Here is a 19,549-nt window from a genome sequence, read left to right as displayed (position 1 = left end):
CCCTCATTACCTTCATCTGAGGCCCAGAGAATAGAAGCGAAGGACACTATGGTGCAAACCATTCGCCACACAATACCATAGAAATACATTACATAGAAATAGGTTCTGTTTGCAAACTCAGTCCTCCTTGGCTCCCTGGCACGCCAGGTTTTAATGATACCCATGTTTTTCCACAGATGATATAATAAAGCTGACTGAGGTAATAATTAAGTCACCAGCCTGGCGCGTTTCCAACATGCGCCCGTGGCCAGAGCCGGTACTGCAAACAGTATTCCTATGGATAACGGTGACGTCAGCTGCCCGCCCTCCGCTCCCACACCATGGCCTCATTAGCATAAGAACAGCGAGGGTTCTCATGTGGTAATGAGGCTGCCAGCCGACCCCCTCCCGCTGCCCTGCGGTAATGCGCATAAGCACAGCGCCAGCAAGCAAAGCAACCAGAATAAGGCCCCTGTGTCTAGTTCAAATCGCACCCTGTGTAGGGAATCGCATGCGATCTGTACGGATTCATTGTAGTCTAGTGCACATCTTATGTGGCAGAAGCAAGGTGTGTAATGGTGCGCTGTAAACAATGTCCTAGCAGACAGGATGTTACACAGTGGGGCAGATGCACTAAGCCTGGTGAAGAGATAACGTAAAAGGTGATAACGCATCAGCTATGTTTGAAAAAATGGCAGTTAGGAGGTGATTGGCTGGTGCGTTATCTCCTTCCACTATATCTCATCACCAGACTTAATACATCTGCCCCAGTACAAGTTGTTCTCTCCATTCAGCCGCAGTAGGTTGTGCGTACGCTCCACACTCACACATAAACCAAAAGACAACACGAACAAACTGCGCTTATAATACACTGTATAGATATACTGTACCTACTCATATTTGGCCAGTTTACATTAAGACCATACAGAAGTAAAATAAAATAGAATAAATGACTACATCTATCTACTGTATATAGAATACATACACTCTCGCGCTTCCATAACATTATGTAGTGTATAAAGTTCTAATTGTATAGCTCCAATCGCACCTAGCACGCATCTCCCAGTGTGTGCGCACCATTACCGCCACTGTGCTTTTCTGGGCTCCCAATAGTCTTTTTCCCCCCATCTTGTCACTGGGGAGGAGGCTGCTGGGATATGTAGTTCACCCAGCGGCCAGCTTCTAGGTGTTTTTACTTACATGAAAGAACGCATACACACTCAGACATACGGCTGCAGAAGACCCGGCTCCTGACACTGAAGACGACAGCACTTGGGAGTAATTACAGGTGAATTCAGCTACTGGTAACCGACCAACAGCTACTTTGTCCTGTGAGGAGGAGGCACCAGAGCGAGTCCCAGTGATTCTTTTCATAAAATTAACACTTTTCTGAGAAATCAGATTTACTGTGGAGGTGCGGGAAGAGAGACACAATGATTTTTAGAGGATCTACATCCCATGTTCTCTCCTGCCATCGAATAGGAAAACATCACAGCTGCTGGGATTTTCCAATTTTAAGCCAGCAATTGAATTCCCCTGTATGCTTTTATTATAGGGTTGTTGCAAATGATCCTGTAAACCGCCAAGAACAAAAATCTACCAATACATATGTTGTTACAGAGGCGGCTCTCTGGTTCTAAGGAGTGATAAACAACCAACCAATCAGCTCCCACCTGACATTTTTTTTTCACCTGACATTTTTTAAACACAGTCTACGTCATGGCAGGTAGGAGCGGATTGGTTGGTTATTCGTCACTCTCCATTGTATCACTTTTTGAAGCTTAGTGCACCTGGCCCTAAGGATTTGGGACAGACGTTTACATAAATATGGCAGAAGCTGCAGAGTAATTTCTAACCACGTCCCTGTAAGGGCAGGTAGTGCATACAGTGTGCCGGCATGTGTTGTCCATCCTGATGGTTCCTTGTAGCAATTAATTGCTACAGAATGGTCCCTCCTAACCGTTGCTATAGATGTAACACGCATTCCTGTACGATACTGGCCCATTAATACACCGCCTTACTCATGATTTTTTTTCGTCAATGGATACATCCAAGTGCACCGCTTGGCGCACTATTTTATTCACCCTCCACGCCCTAGTGGATGGTAGGGTATAAAAAACCCCTTTTTGTGAAAAACCTCTATATGGCGACCAGATATAGGCCCGATTCAACAACCATTTCCCAATTTATCTCCCCAACAAAGCTGATGGATTCTTATTGTGCTAACAGCATCTGTCTCCTCCAATTGGTGGCACATGGAACAACGAGGCGGGGCTCACATTCTGCCACTGCAATTGGCTGCTTGCTGGGTGCACCGGGCATGCAGACACCTGCACTGATTGGTGAAAACGGTGTTAATGTACACTCACAAAGGCAATCGGGAGTATTAAACAAACCAGCTGCAGGAGCTTACAGGCTGTTATACCGGTCGAGTGACGAGTGTTCGGATCTCCTGAATCTTTTTGTCCGGTTTAAAAATGTTTTTTGAACGACCAGGACTGGATGAACCTAGAGGTCCTGTGAGCATACACACTATACCAATGTCATATCAACCGGTAGGATGAGCATTTGACAAGTGGGTACTTGTTTCCTAGCACGGCCACAATCGCGGGCATCGTGTGTCATTTTTAGTGGTATACGACGCGACCGACGCGATGCCCCCGATTTTCCCATTGAAATGCATTGAAAATAGTCAAAATCGCGTCGGTCGCGTCGTATGCGGCTAAAAAAGCCTTAAAATGGTCCAGACGCGATGCCCCCGATTTCCCCATAGGAAACAATGTTAAATGGCTCAATGTACCCACGATGCCCCCGATTTCCCATAGGGAACAATGTTAAATGGCTCAATGTACCCGCGATGCCCCCGATTTCCCATAGGGAACAATGTTAAATACCTCAATTTCACCAAATCATCATAGGGAACAATGGTAAATGGGCCAGAAAGCCCCCAAAACACCCCAGAACAGTGAAATGTCCCCCCAAAAGTACTTTACGCCACCCCACGATCAACGCGAACCCGAAGCGTGGCGAGCACAGCGAGCCCGCGAGGGGCGGCGGTACGCGTCCTCCGACCTGTTCATACCACCACTATCCACGTCGGCATGGAGTTGAGAATAGAATAGTGTGGCGAGCGCAGCGAGCCACCGAGGCCCGAAGCGTGGCGAGCGCAGCGAGGGGACGCGGATACCTTCACAGGTAAACGCGTCCCTTAGCGGGCTTCACAGGTATCCGCGTCCCCTCGCGGGGCTCGCCACGCTTCAGGCTCGGTGGCTCGCCACACTATTCTATTCTCAACTCCACTCCGACGTGGATAGTGGGGGTATGAAAAGGTCGGAGGACGCGTACCGCCGCCCCTCGCGGGCTCGCTACGCTTCGGGTTCGCGTTGATCGTGGGGTGGCGTAAAATACTTTTGGGGGGACATTTCACTGTTCAGGGGTGTTTTGGGGGGTTTATGGCCCATTTAACAAGGTTCCCTATGATGATTTGGGTAAAGTGACCCATTTAACATTGTTTCCTATGGGAAATCGGGGGCATCGCGGCTAAATTGAGGCATTTAACATTGTTCCCTATGGGGAAATCGCGGACATCGCGTCGCGACCATCGCACCCGATTTTTTTAGTGCTTGCGATGCCCGCGATTTTTCCTCACGATGCCCACGATCATGATCGTTGTGGCCGTGCTAGGAAACAAGTATCGACAAGTGTGCACCCAGCTGATCACAACACAATACACTAAATGAGAATAACTAATATAAATGTTCCGGCTCACTGACCTAATGAACCCCACCTGGAACGTCAGGTGCGATGCCTGATGCTCGGCTTACAACAGGACCTTGTAACCAAAGACAACCATTATTATTGCAGAAGCAGCGGAACCTTACCTGGTAAGTAAGCTGTACATTATTACTGTCTGAGAGACTTCACAGTGTACAGCTCAGGGTGGGAATTTGAGTGCGCTACCCCACAGCTGCCACCAGGGGCAGAGATGTTAATTTCTCATGTTTTCTAGGCATTATTTGAGGCCTTACCAATGGTCTTCGTACACTGTACGTTTTTTGCAATTTACGATGCTCAATAAGCACAGAGTGAACAGAAACCATTGGTTAGGTCTCATAAAACGGAAGCGGTACATCTGTTAGAACAGACTTAGGTCTACAGTCATTAGGTCGACTGGCCCCAAGGTCGACATGGTTCTAGGTCGACATGAGTTTTTCACTTTTTTTGAGCCGAAAGTCAACACAGTCGACATGGACACAGTTGGAGTTGCACCGCAGCCCCTCGCATCGCTCGCACTGCTTCGGGAACGGTGCCTCGCTGTGCTCGGCACACTATTTTGTTCTCTCACCACGCCCTAGTGGATGGTAGGGCATGAAATACCGCCTGTCGGCACAAAAAAAGTGAAAAACTCATGTCGACCTAATGACTGTCGACCTAAACCCATGTCGACCTTGACCCATGTCGACCGCTTCCCCATAAAACTCCTAGAGAACATAAAGGATTAACATCTCTGCCCTCTGGTGGCAGCCATGGGGTAGCGCACACAAATGTCAACCCTGTGCTGTACGTTTCCTGTTCTGTCCCATGTCTTCTGTGCCTCGCTGAACCTACTATCAGCTCCTTGTGTAAAGTAAACCAATGGTCAGCCGAAAATGTGACCGAGAAGCGAGAGGTAGTGACTCATTTCCAGCAACGTCGCAGACAGAGCAGGGGCCGCAGATTGCCCACGTCAGAGTGGCCAATTAGGTTTTGGGGACTACACTAGCCCCATCTATAATCCAATTATTATATGAATGCACTCTCTATGCCAGATGAGCAGTACCATGTACACGAAGACCCATGGGACTGATCTAAAGCAATACTGGGACTTGTCCAAGGGACGCTTACATGTGGTATATACCACTGTGCAAGCCCAGATCAGAAGGGGAGCAGACAGTGGTGACCACAGGCAAAAAGCATCTCTGTGAACAGGACAGACGGAGACTTGTATGGCTTATACTTTTATTCTCAAACCTGCTTACTGAACAGATCCGACCGCGACATAAGCTTGCAGACGGAATTCGCTTCCAGTGAAGGCAAAGACTCAAAACTGCGCGTGTACAGAGACATCGAACATATAAAGAAAAATATCAAAACTGTCTGAGATGTCGAGAAAAGAAATTAAAAGTTTAAAACACTCATTCCAGCGATGCGGTTTGCATAGGATGCACAGTCTGCGGATGCCAGCAGAAGCCACTCCAGGCAGAGCCACGTTTGAGACGTCCACGTGGTCCTCGCGCCACAAAACGTGGTTGGGGCGGCTGATCCCATTTCCAGCTCCCAAACCTCAGTCTATCTTCTTGTGGAGTTGGGAAATACCTGCGCGCCCTTCACAAGGCGTAGGTAGAGGAACTCGTGGCAGATGGGCCTGGCTGGAGAGAGTGAGCGCTGGATGAAGGGTTAACAAAGTCTCTTATTTTGGCATTGAGAAGTCCCCAGAACCAGGGCTGTCCGCCCATGTTACATGAAGTCATCGGATTCATTGCCGTCCTGCGGGAAGAGAACACACCAGTGATTGCGCTGTCAGGTACCAGTAATGTGATTTTATGTTCCCCCGCTGGCTGGGGTGTGTACATCGTTAGGATGATCTGCTGCAGGAACACAGCCTTACTGCCACCAGCAATAACCGTCATCGCCCCCGAATCGCCAGTTAGTGCTCCGCTCACCCAGGGAAATGACCTGAGCCTCTACTCGTTCCTTATGTATCCATTACAATCTACAGCACTTAGGGGCCGATTCAGGATCGCTAATTCGCCCCAGCCACTGCAATCGGCGAGTGTGGGCCGTTTGCCACAGAGAGGGAGGACCGGACACGGGGCCTGTCCAGGGGAACACACAGCATTTTACGGACGTGCCAATAAAAATGCTGAGTGTTCCCCTGGGGACGAGGGCGGGCCGATGCCTGCCGGCTGACATCACCAGACGTCAGCCGATCACCCCGTCTACGTCCTAGTGCTCGTAAATACGATAAACCATCGAATGGTTTCTATTACTAGCGGCTGCATACTGGGGGGGGGCGGGGGTGTTCTCGTATGTTACCAAGGGGATTCAGCCGGGGGGGGCATCTCAGGCGTTCGCTGCTTACCGAGCCAACCTGAATCAGGAACTTAATTAAAAAAGAGCAAATAAGCTGGAAAAAAAAACACCATTACCCCCAAGTCATGTTATGAAATTTCCGATCTCCGTAAATAGGGCACTAAGGAAGGCCAGGACCCAGACACCACTGAGGGCCAGTGATGAGTGGGGCAGATACCAGGAATAACTGCTCTATTATGTGAATAGCTGCAGCACGAGGCATGTGTGACACAGTTTCATCACCAAAGTGGATCTATGCATTGCCGATTTGCTAACACAAGCCTGCCGGACAGACACAGAACCTGCCCCGGCGATAAAAAGCAAGGAACTTTGCATTATGGTTTGTTCCAGGTACAATGTAATAATTAAAAAAAATTCTGTGCAGGGTAAATACTGGCCGCTTTTACACGTAGCCTACAGATGTTAGACTTGTTTATTTTTACACTGCAATTTAGATTTCAGTTTGGACACAACCCACCCAAACCTATAGGTGCCCACACACTAGATAGATCTGCCTTGAAATCTTTTTTTCCGTCCTGTACGAATGATTTCAGGCAGGCACACATCTTCACCAAAGATTTCTATTAAGATCTCGTGTGCGTTCCTATGGATCGCGCATCCGATCAATATCAGCCGATTTGCGGATGATCGGCAAATAAAAGTGTGTGGGCACCTTAGCTATCTCAGCACGTTGCATCTGCCCCCCTGCAGCACAGCTTGGTTTTGCCCAGTTGTACAGGAGACCACTTTGCTTTCATTTTAAATCCGAATCAGGCCCAAAGAGCCGATATGTCCAGACCATACAGCAAGAAAGGCCGATCAGCAGCAACTTTCAGGACAATAGAGAGATTCTGCACATTGTATGGTAAAATACTTGGTCTCAAAGGAGGATTTACAGACCAGGCATTGAGTAAAAAGCTTAGACATAGAATAGGAACGTATAAGGTCCCCCGATGCATGTGCCTGAGGGCGCGGACATATGACAGTCAGACGCAGCGGGCACAGTACATGAGCGCTTACCTGATTCGTGGACATTTTCTCAGCTTTCATCAATGAGGTGTAATTTCTGGGGACAGACAGGACACACGGTTACTATACTGGGCACAGCTGTAGGATTACTGCATAACAACAACATAATGAGCACAGACAATTGCTAAACAGCTTCTGGAACGGGGAACAGACGCCAGTGTCAGCTATATACAGTAGTAAGAATATTCTTTATATAGGACATACATGCACATAGCCATTCATTAGAGGCAACACTTTGGGGCTGGATTCAGGTGGACGCCGGTGTAAATGCCTCTACAAGCTGCCAGTAAATGGCATTATACGGATATAATTTACGTTGTGCCGGCACAGAATTCCGGTAATAGGTAAAATCCGGAAGTTGGGCGATCTGGCATTGAGCACGGAATGGCCGGGGATGGCAGGGCGAGACTTACACGCACACTACAACAGACAGTTGTTTATCACTGACCCTGGAGGCCTTACCTACTGTAGGTGACATTGGAAATCCCACCCATAGATAAAAGACGCCAAGGTGAACTCACCGAAGATCATCAATCTCTTTCTTCTTCTTCACCTCTTCCTTCTCTTTCTTCTTCAGCTCCTGAATCTGAACTTTCTTCTCGTTCCTTTCCTCCCGGTCTCTGGATTCCTTCTCTGCTGCCAGGTCCGGGTAAAGCTCCGTCCTCGTCTTCTCCAGGCGATTGATGATTTCATTAGCTTTCTCGACGGTCATACTTTTCACCTGGGTTATAAAACAGATGAACAATTACCTGATAGGAATCCCAGAAACTCCTCAGGAGGAGAAAGCTGCGGCAGTACTATAATCACTTTACAGCTTTGGTGCGCCCTCTGCTGGACAGTGGGCAGTATTGTTACGACTGAAAGGGAATGTGTATTTGCTGTTGCAATAGAACTAGTAGTGTACTATGAATACAGCTGAAGATAGGATTTATTTAGCGCTGAAAGTCACCTTTTCCCGTTGTGTAGGGAGCAGATGGGTAATGCACCAATTTTACAGCCATAACAGGCAGAGCCCAGTTTATTCCTCAATAAAAAAAAAAGAGTAAGACCGGAACTAGGGAGTACCAACATTCCTGAAAGGAAGCCTGTGTCTCTCTACAGCATCAGAGAGGAGAATTAATGGTAAATTGAAATATTCCCTTTCACTCCAATAAGAGATACCTATGGCCATGCACCAAGGAAAAAGCTACGTAAACTAAATGTGCAGTATAAGGTCACATACATGGGTATCGTATCTGGATGGCGGATTGATCATGTTTAGGTCGACAATACCATGATTTACCACTAGTGGTCGCAGGGACTCTAGTTAGACAGTGACGGGAGATTGACACCTGTGTATAAATCGACGGGAACATGATTGACAGCAGCAAGGTCGATGCGAGTTTTGTTGGTGAAGGTCCACTTGGTTGATACTTTACTATACAAGTGGACATAGGGTTAGATTATAATAGTGTGCCGAGTGCAGCGAGGGGGCACGGTGTACAGATACAGTGTCCTTGGGGACCCCTGTGACATTCGGTACCAGAAAACGTGTGTCGACCACATTCCCATCAAGCATTCAAAGGTGCCGATCTTCCGTCATTGTCTAGCTGAACACGGCCGACCCAGCTTAGGTGATTAACTTGACGCCTTTGATCATGGTATTGTCGAGCTAAACATGGTCTATTCGATATCCCAGAACCCCATACCCTGAGGATTTCGTGTCAGCAGGGACAGGGACATATGGCGAGTGACCAGGGGTGCGCAAATATCTGCAGGTGTCACATACATAAATGCAGCAAATTAAGTTTTAACCCCGTACAATTCCAGAGTAACACGTCTACAAAGATGATTTACCACTGGCTATATAATATAAATAACGGCGTTATTCATAGTTCACTCCGCTCTAGTCACTACGGGGTTAACGTGACACTTTAATAGACGTCTATTAGTCAGGTGGTCTGATTGGTAAATAGCGGCCATGTAGAGTTGCAACCTTTCCCAGTAGATACATTGTACTGTAACTAGGGAACGGGTGGGAAGCTGGACAAGGACCTGGCGGCCTACACATTGCTGCTAACAGTCATCAGAAGGAGAATTACCTCTTTTTGCCGGTGAAACCCGATCTGGCCGATGTCCATGTCTCCGGTTTTCCTTAAATTGCCCCACGGTGTGTAGACAACATTGATGCTGCTCATTTTACAGCCTGTGGGGAGAACATAGGACGTATGTATAGCACACATAGGACGTATGTATAGCACACATAGGACGTATGTATAGCACACATAGGACGTATGTATAGCACACATAGGACGTACATATAGCACACATAGGACGTACATATAGCACACATAGGACGTACATATAGCACACATAGGACGTACGTATAGCACACATAGGACGTACGTATAGCACACATAGGACGTACGTATAGCACACATAGGACGTACGTATAGCACACATAGGACGTACGTATAGCACACATAGGACATATATAGAGCACACATAGGACGTATCTATAGCACACACAGGACGTATCTATAGCACACACAGGACGTATCTATAGCACACACAGGACGTATGTATAGCACACACAGGACGTATATATAGCACACACAGGACGTATATATAGCACACACAGGACGTATATATAGCACACACAGGACGTATATATAGCACACACAGGACGTATATATAGCACACACAGGACGTATATATAGCACACACAGGACGTATATATAGCACACACAGGACGTATATATAGCACACACAGGACGTATATATAGCACACACAGGACGTATATATAGCACACACAGGACGTATATATAGCACACACAGGACGTATATATAGCACACACAGGACGTATATATAGCACACACAGGACGTATATATAGCACACACAGGACGTATATATAGCACACACAGGACGTATATATAGCACACACAGGACGTATATATAGCACACACAGGACGTATATATAGCACACACAGGACGTCTATATAGCACACACAGGACGTATATATAGCACACACAGGACGTATATATAGCACACACAGGACGTATATATAGCACACACAGGACGTATATATAGCACACACAGGACGTATGTATAGCACACACAGGACGTACATATAGCACACATAGGACGTACATATAGCACACATAGGACGTACATATAGCACACATAGGACGTACATATAGCACACATAGGACGTACATATAGCACACATAGGACGTACATATAGCACACATAGGACGTACGTATAGCACACATAGGACGTACGTATAGCACACATAGGACATATATAGAGCACACATAGGACGTATCTATAGCACACACAGGACGTATCTATAGCACACATAGGACGTATCTATAGCACACACAGGACGTATATATAGCACACACAGGACGTATATATAGCACACACAGGACGTATATATAGCACACACAGGACGTATATATAGCACACACAGGACGTATATATAGCACACACAGGACGTATATATAGCACACACAGGACGTATATATAGCTCATTCCATGAAGCTCTATCTCTCCCTGACTCTTTCCCATACACACTTTCTTCTGCCTCTGTAAGGGGCATTGTAGTGACAGTAGTTGGGAGAGGGCTGCAATGAATAATATGTCATGGGACCCAGAAACAGTGGAGTAGGACCCAGCTTTATAAAGTGAAGGGTCCCCGGTACCCACATTTTATCACTGAGCGCGATTACTGCTTATTACATAGAACACGCAGGAGAACATACCTTGGATGCTGTTAGCCTTTACCAGCTGCGCACAGTCTGCCAGAACATCTTTAGGTATATCTTCTATCGTCTGTCCCTGAAACACAAGGACAATTCTGAAAACACTAGTCACAGTAACCGCTTACAGGACCCTGCGTGCGCCATCGGCAATACGGGTCACCACTGGCAAACCTTGCTTCGTTACAGAACATTACAGCGAAACACTCAGTATTGCATCCCAACTTCTCCAGTGCACATTTCCACTCACAGCAGGAAAACCCCCCATGCCGGTAACTAATGTCACAGCGGAGTGATACACAGTACAACTGGCGGCAGGCAATAGCTGGAGTGGTGAAGTACGTGCCCATTACCATTCTGTATGTGCTGGGACCTGGAGTCTGCAGGACCCTATCCTATTATAAGACTGGTTGTTACATACACAATGTGCCAGGCCACAGACCCAGAGGTGATCAGATTATATAAATCATAGGGAGAAATGATGAGCTCATCACAGGTGTCACTCTCCCGCTTACTGTCGTGTAGGAGATCCCTCTCCCCGCTGTGTTACCGTCAGGTAGGAGATCCCTCTCCCCGCTGTGTTACAGTCATGTAGGAGATCCCTCCCCCCCGCTGTGTTACAGTCATGTAGGAGATCCCTCTCCCCCACTGTGTTACAGTCATGTAGGAGATCCCTCTCCCCCACTGTGTTACAGTCATGTAGGAGATCCCTCTCCCCGCTGTGTTACAGTCATGTAGGAGATCCCTCTCCCCGCTGTGTTACCGTCAGGTAGGAGATCCCTCTCCCCGCTGTGTTAGTCATGTAGGAGATCCCTCCCCCCCGCTGTGTTACAGTCATGTAGGAGATCCCTCTCCCCCACTGTTACAGTCATGTAGGAGATCCCTCTCCCCCACTGTGTTACAGTCATGTAGGAGATCCCTCTCCCCCACTGTGTTACAGTCATGTAGGAGATCCCTCTCCCCGCTGTGTTACAGTCATGTAGGAGATCCCTCTCCCCGCTGTGTTACCGTCAGGTAGGAGATCCCTCTCCCCGCTGTGTTACAGTCATGTAGGAGATCCCTCCCCCCCGCTGTGTTACAGTCATGTAGGAGATCCCTCTCCCCCACTGTTACAGTCATGTAGGAGATCCCTCTCCCCCACTGTGTTACAGTCATGTAGGAGATCCCTCTCCCCCACTGTTACAGTCATGTAGGAGATCCCTCTCCCCCACTGTGTTACAGTCATGTAGGAGATCCCTCTCCCCGCTGTGTTACAGTCATGTAGGAGATCCCTCTCCCCCGCTGTGTTACCGTCATGTAGGAGATCCCTCTCCCCCGCTGTGTTACAGTCATGTAGGAGATCCCTCTCCCCGCTGTGTTACCGTCAGGTAGGAGATCCCTCTCCCCGCTGTGTTACCGTCATGTAGGAGATCCCTCTCCCCCGCTGTGTTACAGTCATGTAGGAGATCCCTCTCCCCCGCTGTGTTACAGTGTGAGGGCCAGGGTTTGGGTATTATTGCTGTCATGTAGGAGATCCCTCTCCCCGCTGTGTTACGGCCAGGGTTTGGGTATTATTGCTGTCATGTAGGAGATCCCTCTCCCCGCTGTGTTACAGTGTGAGGGCCAGGGTTTGGGTATTATTGCTGTCATGTAGGAGATCCCTCTCCCCGCTGTGTTACAGTGTGAGGGCCAGGGTTTGGGTATTATTGCTGTCATGTAGGAGATCCCTCTCCGTGCTGTGTTACAGTGTGAGGGCCAGGGTTTGGGTATTATTGCTGTCATGTAGGAGATCCCTCTCCCCGCTGTGTTACAGTGTGAGGGCCAGGGTTTGGGTGTTATTGCTGTCATGTAGGAGATCCCTCTCCCCGCTGTGTTACAGTGTGAGGGCCAGGGTTTGGGTGTTATTGCTGTCATGTAGGAGATCCCTCTCCCCGCTGTGTTACAGTGTGAGGGCCAGGGTTTGGGTGTTATTGCTGTCATGTAGGAGATCCCTCTCCCCGCTATGTTACAGTGTGAGGGCCAGGGTTTGGGTGTTATTGCTGTCATGTAGGAGATTCCTCTCCCCGCTATGTTACAGTGTGAGGGCCAGGGTTTGGGTATTATTGCTGTCATGTAGGAGATCCCTCTCCCCTCTGTTCTAGCTGCGGAGTTCCCACATATTACATTGCACGTAGCTCTGTGGGTCACTATTACCTTCTGTAGCCGGAGGTACACGTGAGCTGAGGAGAGTTTATCCACGTGGAACCTGCACAGACAGAACACAAGGTTAGTGGTCGGGACCTCCAGCAAATAAGGAGACGACACAGTGTGATACCACTTTTACACCAAAACTGCAGGGTAGCACCCGGGTTTTTGGACACGGATGAGACCTGGTAGTTGTTCCCTTTTACACCGGTGTCCCCCTGCACTATGCCGGGTGGGCGAAGCCGGGCCCTGAGCTGGTGCTTGCCCCCAGCCTCCATGCACCCCCAGCTTCCGTCCATGAGGTGAATGGATGCCGCACACAAGTTGGGGCTCCCTGATTGGTTGAAAAGGGTCCCTGGGTCGGATGAACCGGGTTACCCATTTACAAGGCCCCTGACTCCGGGGAAGCCCCATGTTCGACCCTGAACATTGTTGTGTAATGGGCATAATGGTGTGTGGCATAATGGGCATTATGGTGTGTGTAATCATGGCGCGGTGTCCAAGCGGCTCTAGCTGGCACAGTGTATACAAGTTTCACTATTGTGTGGTGTAATGTGAATTGGTACTGTTATATGGCCACACCCCTTCCCCTCAAAGCCACGCCCGAAATTTTTGGCACGCGCTGTCCCTGTTTCAAGGTTATGGCTTTTCTAGTATATACAGATGGAGCCGGGCTGGTCTTTGCAGGGGTCGGCGGCAGAATCGCCAGCCGCCATCCCCCGCCTGTATCTGTGAAAGACATCGCTTCCCCCGGGTCCCCGCCGGCTTGTCGGCGGTCACCTGGGGTCCCCACCGCCTCCCCGCACCGCCCCCTAACCCTGTCTGTCTCCCTGAAGCTGAGACTGACAGGGTTCCCGTCACGGAAACTGAGACGCGCGTGCGACGCACGCGTGTCTCAGTCAGATTGAGCGCCGGGCTGCTGGCGGATCACCAGCGGAGACAGTCTGGCGATTCGCCAGCAAGAGGGAGCCCGGCTCCATCTGTATGTATCTTGCATTATGTGAGGCGGCCAATTGATACTTCCGACACACAAAAGCCACAGTGAAAGGCGCCAAAATCTATGTTTGCTTACAAAGAAAATAGGCTCAGGCTGGCCCTCGGCTCAGGTTATATGTGGGGGAGAGGAGATTTCTGTCCTCCTTGGGGGGAAGGGGAGAGGAGGCGTTCGTCTGTTGGGACCCAGAAAGGGTCAGGTAGAACCTTAATTTTTACAAGTTAGGGGTCCCAGGGACCCACTATTTTTTGGAGTTTTCGTGATCACTGTTCCACTATAGATGTCCATGTTAAACATCTATGGTGAGAACCTGTCATAGACGCACATGTAAAATTCATAGAGCACAGCCTATCAAGTGCGGAGCTCTGCTGGAGCTCACTTCTGATAGGCTGAGGAAGTCCCATTGACTGATGTCAGTAGAATTCCCCTCATTCTCTGGGAGGAGCTGCACGTGTACAACATGCAGCTCCTCATGTCCGCTAGTTCGGGTTCTTGCATTTTTTTTTAACCCCTTGGATTCCTACTACTGGAAAAAAAAAAAAGTTTCCCACAAGTCCGCCATGGATTTCTACTGGACAAGTTGACCAAGATAGGCGAGTATGTATGTCAATAAAGTTATATTTTATTTGGTGTGTGTTTTTATTTGAGTATTTGTCCTGCTGTGGAACTACGAGTCCCAGCAAGCACAATAATGTCGGGACTTGTTTTTCCTTGGCAGAACCCGAATACATTGGTGATGTGACGGCTGGGGGACATTATATAAAAAGTGTGTCCCCGGCCGTGGCATTACCCTGCTGACTTTTGGAGCCTGATGCTGATTATAAAAATATGAGGGGCCCCTAATCTTTTTGTCCCTCGTATTTTTAGAACCAAGACTGGTCCAAGATTCCAGTGCTGGTGTTTGAAATTTAGGGGACACCAATCATTCGTTCCCTTGTATTTCTGGAATCAGGACCGACTCAAGAGCCCAGGACTGGTTATGTTCGTAGGGGACAGGGGAGACCCAACGTGGCTTTTTAAAATGATTTATTCTGTCTTTACAGAGAAGCATCGCATGGACGACTGTTGTGTGATGCTTCATTGTCGTCCATATTTAGCTGCCAGGAAACTTGACTGATTTAACAATTAGGAAATATGAACCCTTAGAACTCAGCAGCTTAGTTATACCCCTTTTAGACCAAAACGCCGGGTCGCACCCGGCTTTTTGGACCCTGGTTGAAGCCGGGTGCGACCCGGCGTTTAGGGGCATTTACACCGGACGGGCTTAAACGCCCGCACCCCCCTCCCGCCCCTTGAAGATGACAGCGCGATGTCATCTTCAAGCGCCGATCGACGCCGCCGTACCCGGAACGCTGCTGGGGGCAGCCCAGCACTAAGGTAAGCTGCTAGGCTGACCCCAATCCCCGCGCACACCCCCCCGCCATTGGACAGGAGGTGAATGGATGCCGCACACAGGCATCCGTTCACCTCCTTCCCCCGCCGCTGCTGTCTGCAGAGTATAGCAGACAGCAGCGCCGGCTGTCAGTGTCAGACTGACAATCCGTCCAACCTGCGGACGCTGCGGTCCGCAGGTTGGACGTTTCCCATTCATGTAAATGGGAGCCGGGTCATCCGACCCGGCGTTCCCATTTACACCGCCCTCTACCCAGGTCCTAGCCGTGGTTTACCCAGGTCAGGACCTGGGTAGAAGTCCCGTGTAAAGGGACACAGCGTTAGGATTTACACCGCCGAAGATCCAGGTCTGACACGCCGCTGACCCGGATTTTTCGGCGGTGTAAAAGGGGTATAAATTTGGTGAGTTCTTAGGCTGAAAATACAGCCGAGGTTAGAACAATTCCTCCCGTGTGTGGTATATAATTACCTGCCACTTAACCTGATTGCATTACCTCCCACACTGATTACACCCTAATCAACGTAGCGCCTCACTTCTCTATTGCATTAGAAAATATAAGTACTGCAGAGACCATAAGTTCTATACGTGTGTCTCAGGAGGAGACTGTTTAGGTCATTTCTGACCTCTTAAATGATCTCACAAGAGCCTCCACTGAGATGCGTCTGCCCTGCTCACCTGCAAGAACCCCCCCAGGAACACAGGTTCTAGTTACACCGAGGAATTGCCACCAACGCAGCAAAGAAAAATTGCTCCCAAAGTTTTTTCACTGAATTACAATTAAATTGCTGCCTTACATATAAGATCATTACTTCTCTTCTGTACGTACCATATATCCTCCGGCCAGCCGTACTTTATAAGATCTTCATCTGCAATAGATATGTAAATTACTGTAAGAGGTAAAACAAGATGTAGTGTTCATTCTAGCCCCCGCCATCTTTGAAAACCCATGCAGCGCCTGTTCCCTGCTGTGGTGTTACTAGCACAGGTCTGGTTTGCATATCAGTACTGATATATAGACCACACTGTTCTAGAAGCACTACAGAAGACAGCGACACCCCAGGCAGGGAAGAGGAACTGCATGGGTTTTCAAAGATGGCAAATGCTAGAATGAACATTACAAGATGTACTGTAACAGGTGACCAGGAAATGCCGCTAGCGGATGCAGAGAAGTATGGCGGAGGTGCTGAAAGGTTATCCCTAAATGTATCAGGAGTAAGCAGGAAGGTGAAAGAAAAACAAGGAAACCCCCATCGCAGAACAATGATAAAGAAAAATGGGATATAAAGGCAGAAACTGTCCAGTGATTACCGCTCGGTAAAGACATCATTCTCCGGGAAAACCTACCCTGACAATCACCGGCGACTGACTGACAGCGAGATGGTCCAGTTTGTCGTCACTTTGTTTGTCTCATGTATAGAAATGTGCTGGATTTAGGATTTTCCAGTCATTCAAATGGTCATTTGGTGAGAATTATGAAGCAGCTGACATGTCTCTGCGGTTTTTAGGTGTACAGTCTGGCAAGCCTTATGCTGTGTACACACGGTCCGATTTCCTTTCCGATGTTGACGATATAGTCAACATCGGATCGGCATCGGATGCAGATCGCAAGGGTTTTAACCCTTGCGATCCCGATGCGCGTTCACGTAATCGGAAGCCAGAAAGTCTTGGCTGCCTTGTCTATATAGTGCAGATCTGCACTATATAGTCAAAATAGGATGCAAATCTGATGTGCCTTAAGATCCTATCCACGATCCGATTGGATCGTGGATAGGATCTTAAGGCACATCTACCATGTGTACACACCATTACACCTAATGTGTCTGTCTCTTTAAATGTAATAAAAGTCCCTGCTAGTCTCAGATCTCATAACCCCTTAATATTACTGAGGGATGGGGCATGGCTTAGCAGCTATGGTTACGTGTGACATCAATGTTGTATTATATAGATGTGTCCTCATATGATATGCCGCACAAGACGCCAGGCAGTCTTACAACCTAATCATTTCACTAGACTGCACAGATAACCAGGTATGCAACACTTGTATATTTGTGTGCGACAGAGTCTTAATCTGTACACAAAGCACAATAGAAACTGGAGGGAAAAAAAGCCGCAACATCTTATTCCATAGACCGTACGGGGAGTGACATGATTGCAATTCGAAATGCCTGCAGCCAGAATCTAATGTCAGTAACTATGCATTCACACTATTATCAGACCTCCATCTGCAGGATCAATATTACCCGTTACACCAACCCCGGGCTATGGCTGACAATGGCGGCACAGCGCATATGGACAACTCAGGCGACATGCCTGCGACACACCCCGTAACGTGCGTCTGATATGAGTGCTTCCTGGCTGTAACAATATCTCAGACTGGACGTCTAATGACCGTATGGAGACACAGATCTAGCACACAGGACTGTACAATAAATGAGATCACATATATCGGGAATACTCCTGTTATCCTCAGTCCCACCACGTGCTTCATGGCACTGTCTGTATGCACTGTATATGGGTCTTGCTATAATGTAAGGATTATAATGAGACAGCCGTACACTCACTGCATTACTTATTATGAACCAAGGTTGATACCTTCCTCCAGAGGCGGAGACTTACTCTCATACTTGTCCTTTCCCATGTATAAGGTGTACGCCGGGGTGACAACTGCGGGAGACACACAATGGATTACTAACACTGCGCACCACAATGGTTATCATGTATAAAGCACAGACCCTAAAGATGGGACCAGTAACGGGGTGTCACAGTTACATTAGGCTGCACTCTGGCCCTAGTATGTGTGATATACAGAACAGGAGCTGTACATAGGTTTCCTTATACTGATAAATGTGGGCACAAGTACAGCATAATACAATAACAGCACCGGTACAGTGTATATACCGGGTGCAATACAGTAAGCGTGACATACAAAGGATATATCGGTATATTGGGTGCAATATAGTAACTGTGAGGCGCCGGTGCACATAATGGTATACCGGGTATGATACAGTAACATAGAGCGGTATAACAGGTGTAATACAGTAACGGGGCGGCGTCAGTGTATACAAGGGTATAATAGGTGTGATACAGTGATGTACAGGGGTAAGTGTATAACAGGTGTAATACAGTAATGGCGCCATTGCAATGTATAGAACATATAATGGAATATAAGGTACCGTTGCTGGTGAAGTAGAACACCATGGCGTCTCGCTGATGTCTCTCTGCAGCCGGTTACAGGAATATCTATAGAAGAAATATACAGGACGGTGTCACCTTATAGTCACATATTTGCCTGGCCCTTGACACCACCACCCCCTCAAATACTGTACAGGACATATGCTGGGAGCACATCAACAAACAAGGAGAATATATATATATATATATATATATATATATATATATATATATATATATATATACATACACATACATACGTAATACAGAGAGAGAGAGATATATACACAGTCAGATACCACAGGCAGCGGCTCTCAGTAGCCGGTCTCCCAGACCAGTTTGCCTACGCCCAGAGGCATGCTGGGACATGTAGTGCAGCTGGTGCTTACCTGAGCGGCGGATATGGAGCCTCAGAGCCAGCCGTCCCCCCGAGGCCCCCCGGCAGTAGCAGGATCCCCCGCTCCCGGCCACAGGACAAGCAGCTCACACACTCCGGAAGCCGCGCTCACGTCACCCCAGCATCCCCGGGACTGGTGGTAGTGAGCGCCACCCAGACAGCGCCACCTGCCGGCCCGGGGGTGTAATAGCAGCCACTCTCCTACAGACATGCCCTGCTTCCTACAGGTGACAGAGAGCGTCCATCGGACAGCGCCACCTGCCGGCCAGGGGGTGTAATAGCAGCCACTCTCCTACAGACTGCGCAGCTTCCTACAGGTTATAGAGAGCGCCCCCCGGACAGCGCCACCTGCTGGCCCGGGGTTGTGCGCTGCTTCAGTTCCTATAGGTGACAGTCACTGCTGCTGATAGTAGCCTCTGTGCTGCAGACAGTGCCCTTCCCTCCTGAATATACACCCTACCTAACTGCTATCTCATGGTTGCCTACCTGACCCTCTCCTTCAGGGAGAAAATGATCTGTTCCTGGACTTCCCTGGTAATGTATGATTGCCAGCACCTGTGGTGACAC

At 48.5% G+C, this 19,549-nt stretch overlaps 1 protein-coding gene across 1 annotated transcript; it reads right to left on the bottom strand.

The window, feature by feature from the left end:
• Positions 1–4,960: 4,960 nt before the first annotated feature.
• On the bottom strand, positions 4,961–19,131 carry CCDC25 (coiled-coil domain containing 25). The gene is made up of 10 exons (XM_083178851.1): positions 18,975–19,131; positions 18,588–18,654; positions 18,031–18,078; positions 16,241–16,280; positions 13,037–13,088; positions 10,868–10,943; positions 9,201–9,304; positions 7,641–7,840; positions 7,111–7,156; positions 4,961–5,505 (listed from the first exon to the last, which is right to left on the bottom strand). The coding sequence occupies exons 2-10, from the start codon at positions 18,610–18,612 to the stop codon at positions 5,476–5,478; spliced, it is 621 nt and encodes a 206-aa protein (XP_083034977.1). The 5' UTR covers positions 18,613–18,654; positions 18,975–19,131; the 3' UTR covers positions 4,961–5,475.
• Positions 19,132–19,549: the final 418 nt, after the last annotated feature.

This window comes from Crinia signifera, chromosome 3 (genome assembly GCF_055691185.1).
Source record: "Crinia signifera chromosome 3, ASM5569118v1, whole genome shotgun sequence".
In the NCBI taxonomy this organism is placed as follows: Eukaryota; Metazoa; Chordata; class Amphibia; order Anura; family Myobatrachidae; genus Crinia; species Crinia signifera.
This window is presented reverse-complemented; position numbering and strand designations above follow the sequence as displayed.

Excerpts from the sequence above, each read along its gene's own strand:
- CCDC25 (XM_083178851.1), bottom strand. The coding sequence starts at position 18,612 with ATGGTGTTCTACTTCACCAGCAACG. Across the intron at positions 16,281-18,030 it reads GGGAAAGGACAAGTATGAGA|ATGAAGATCTTATAAAGTAC; the intron begins GTAAGTCTCCGC and ends TATCTATTGCAG. Across the intron at positions 5,506-7,110 it reads AGAAAATGTCCACGAATCAG|GACGGCAATGAATCCGATGA; the intron begins GTAAGCGCTCAT and ends CTCTTCCCGCAG.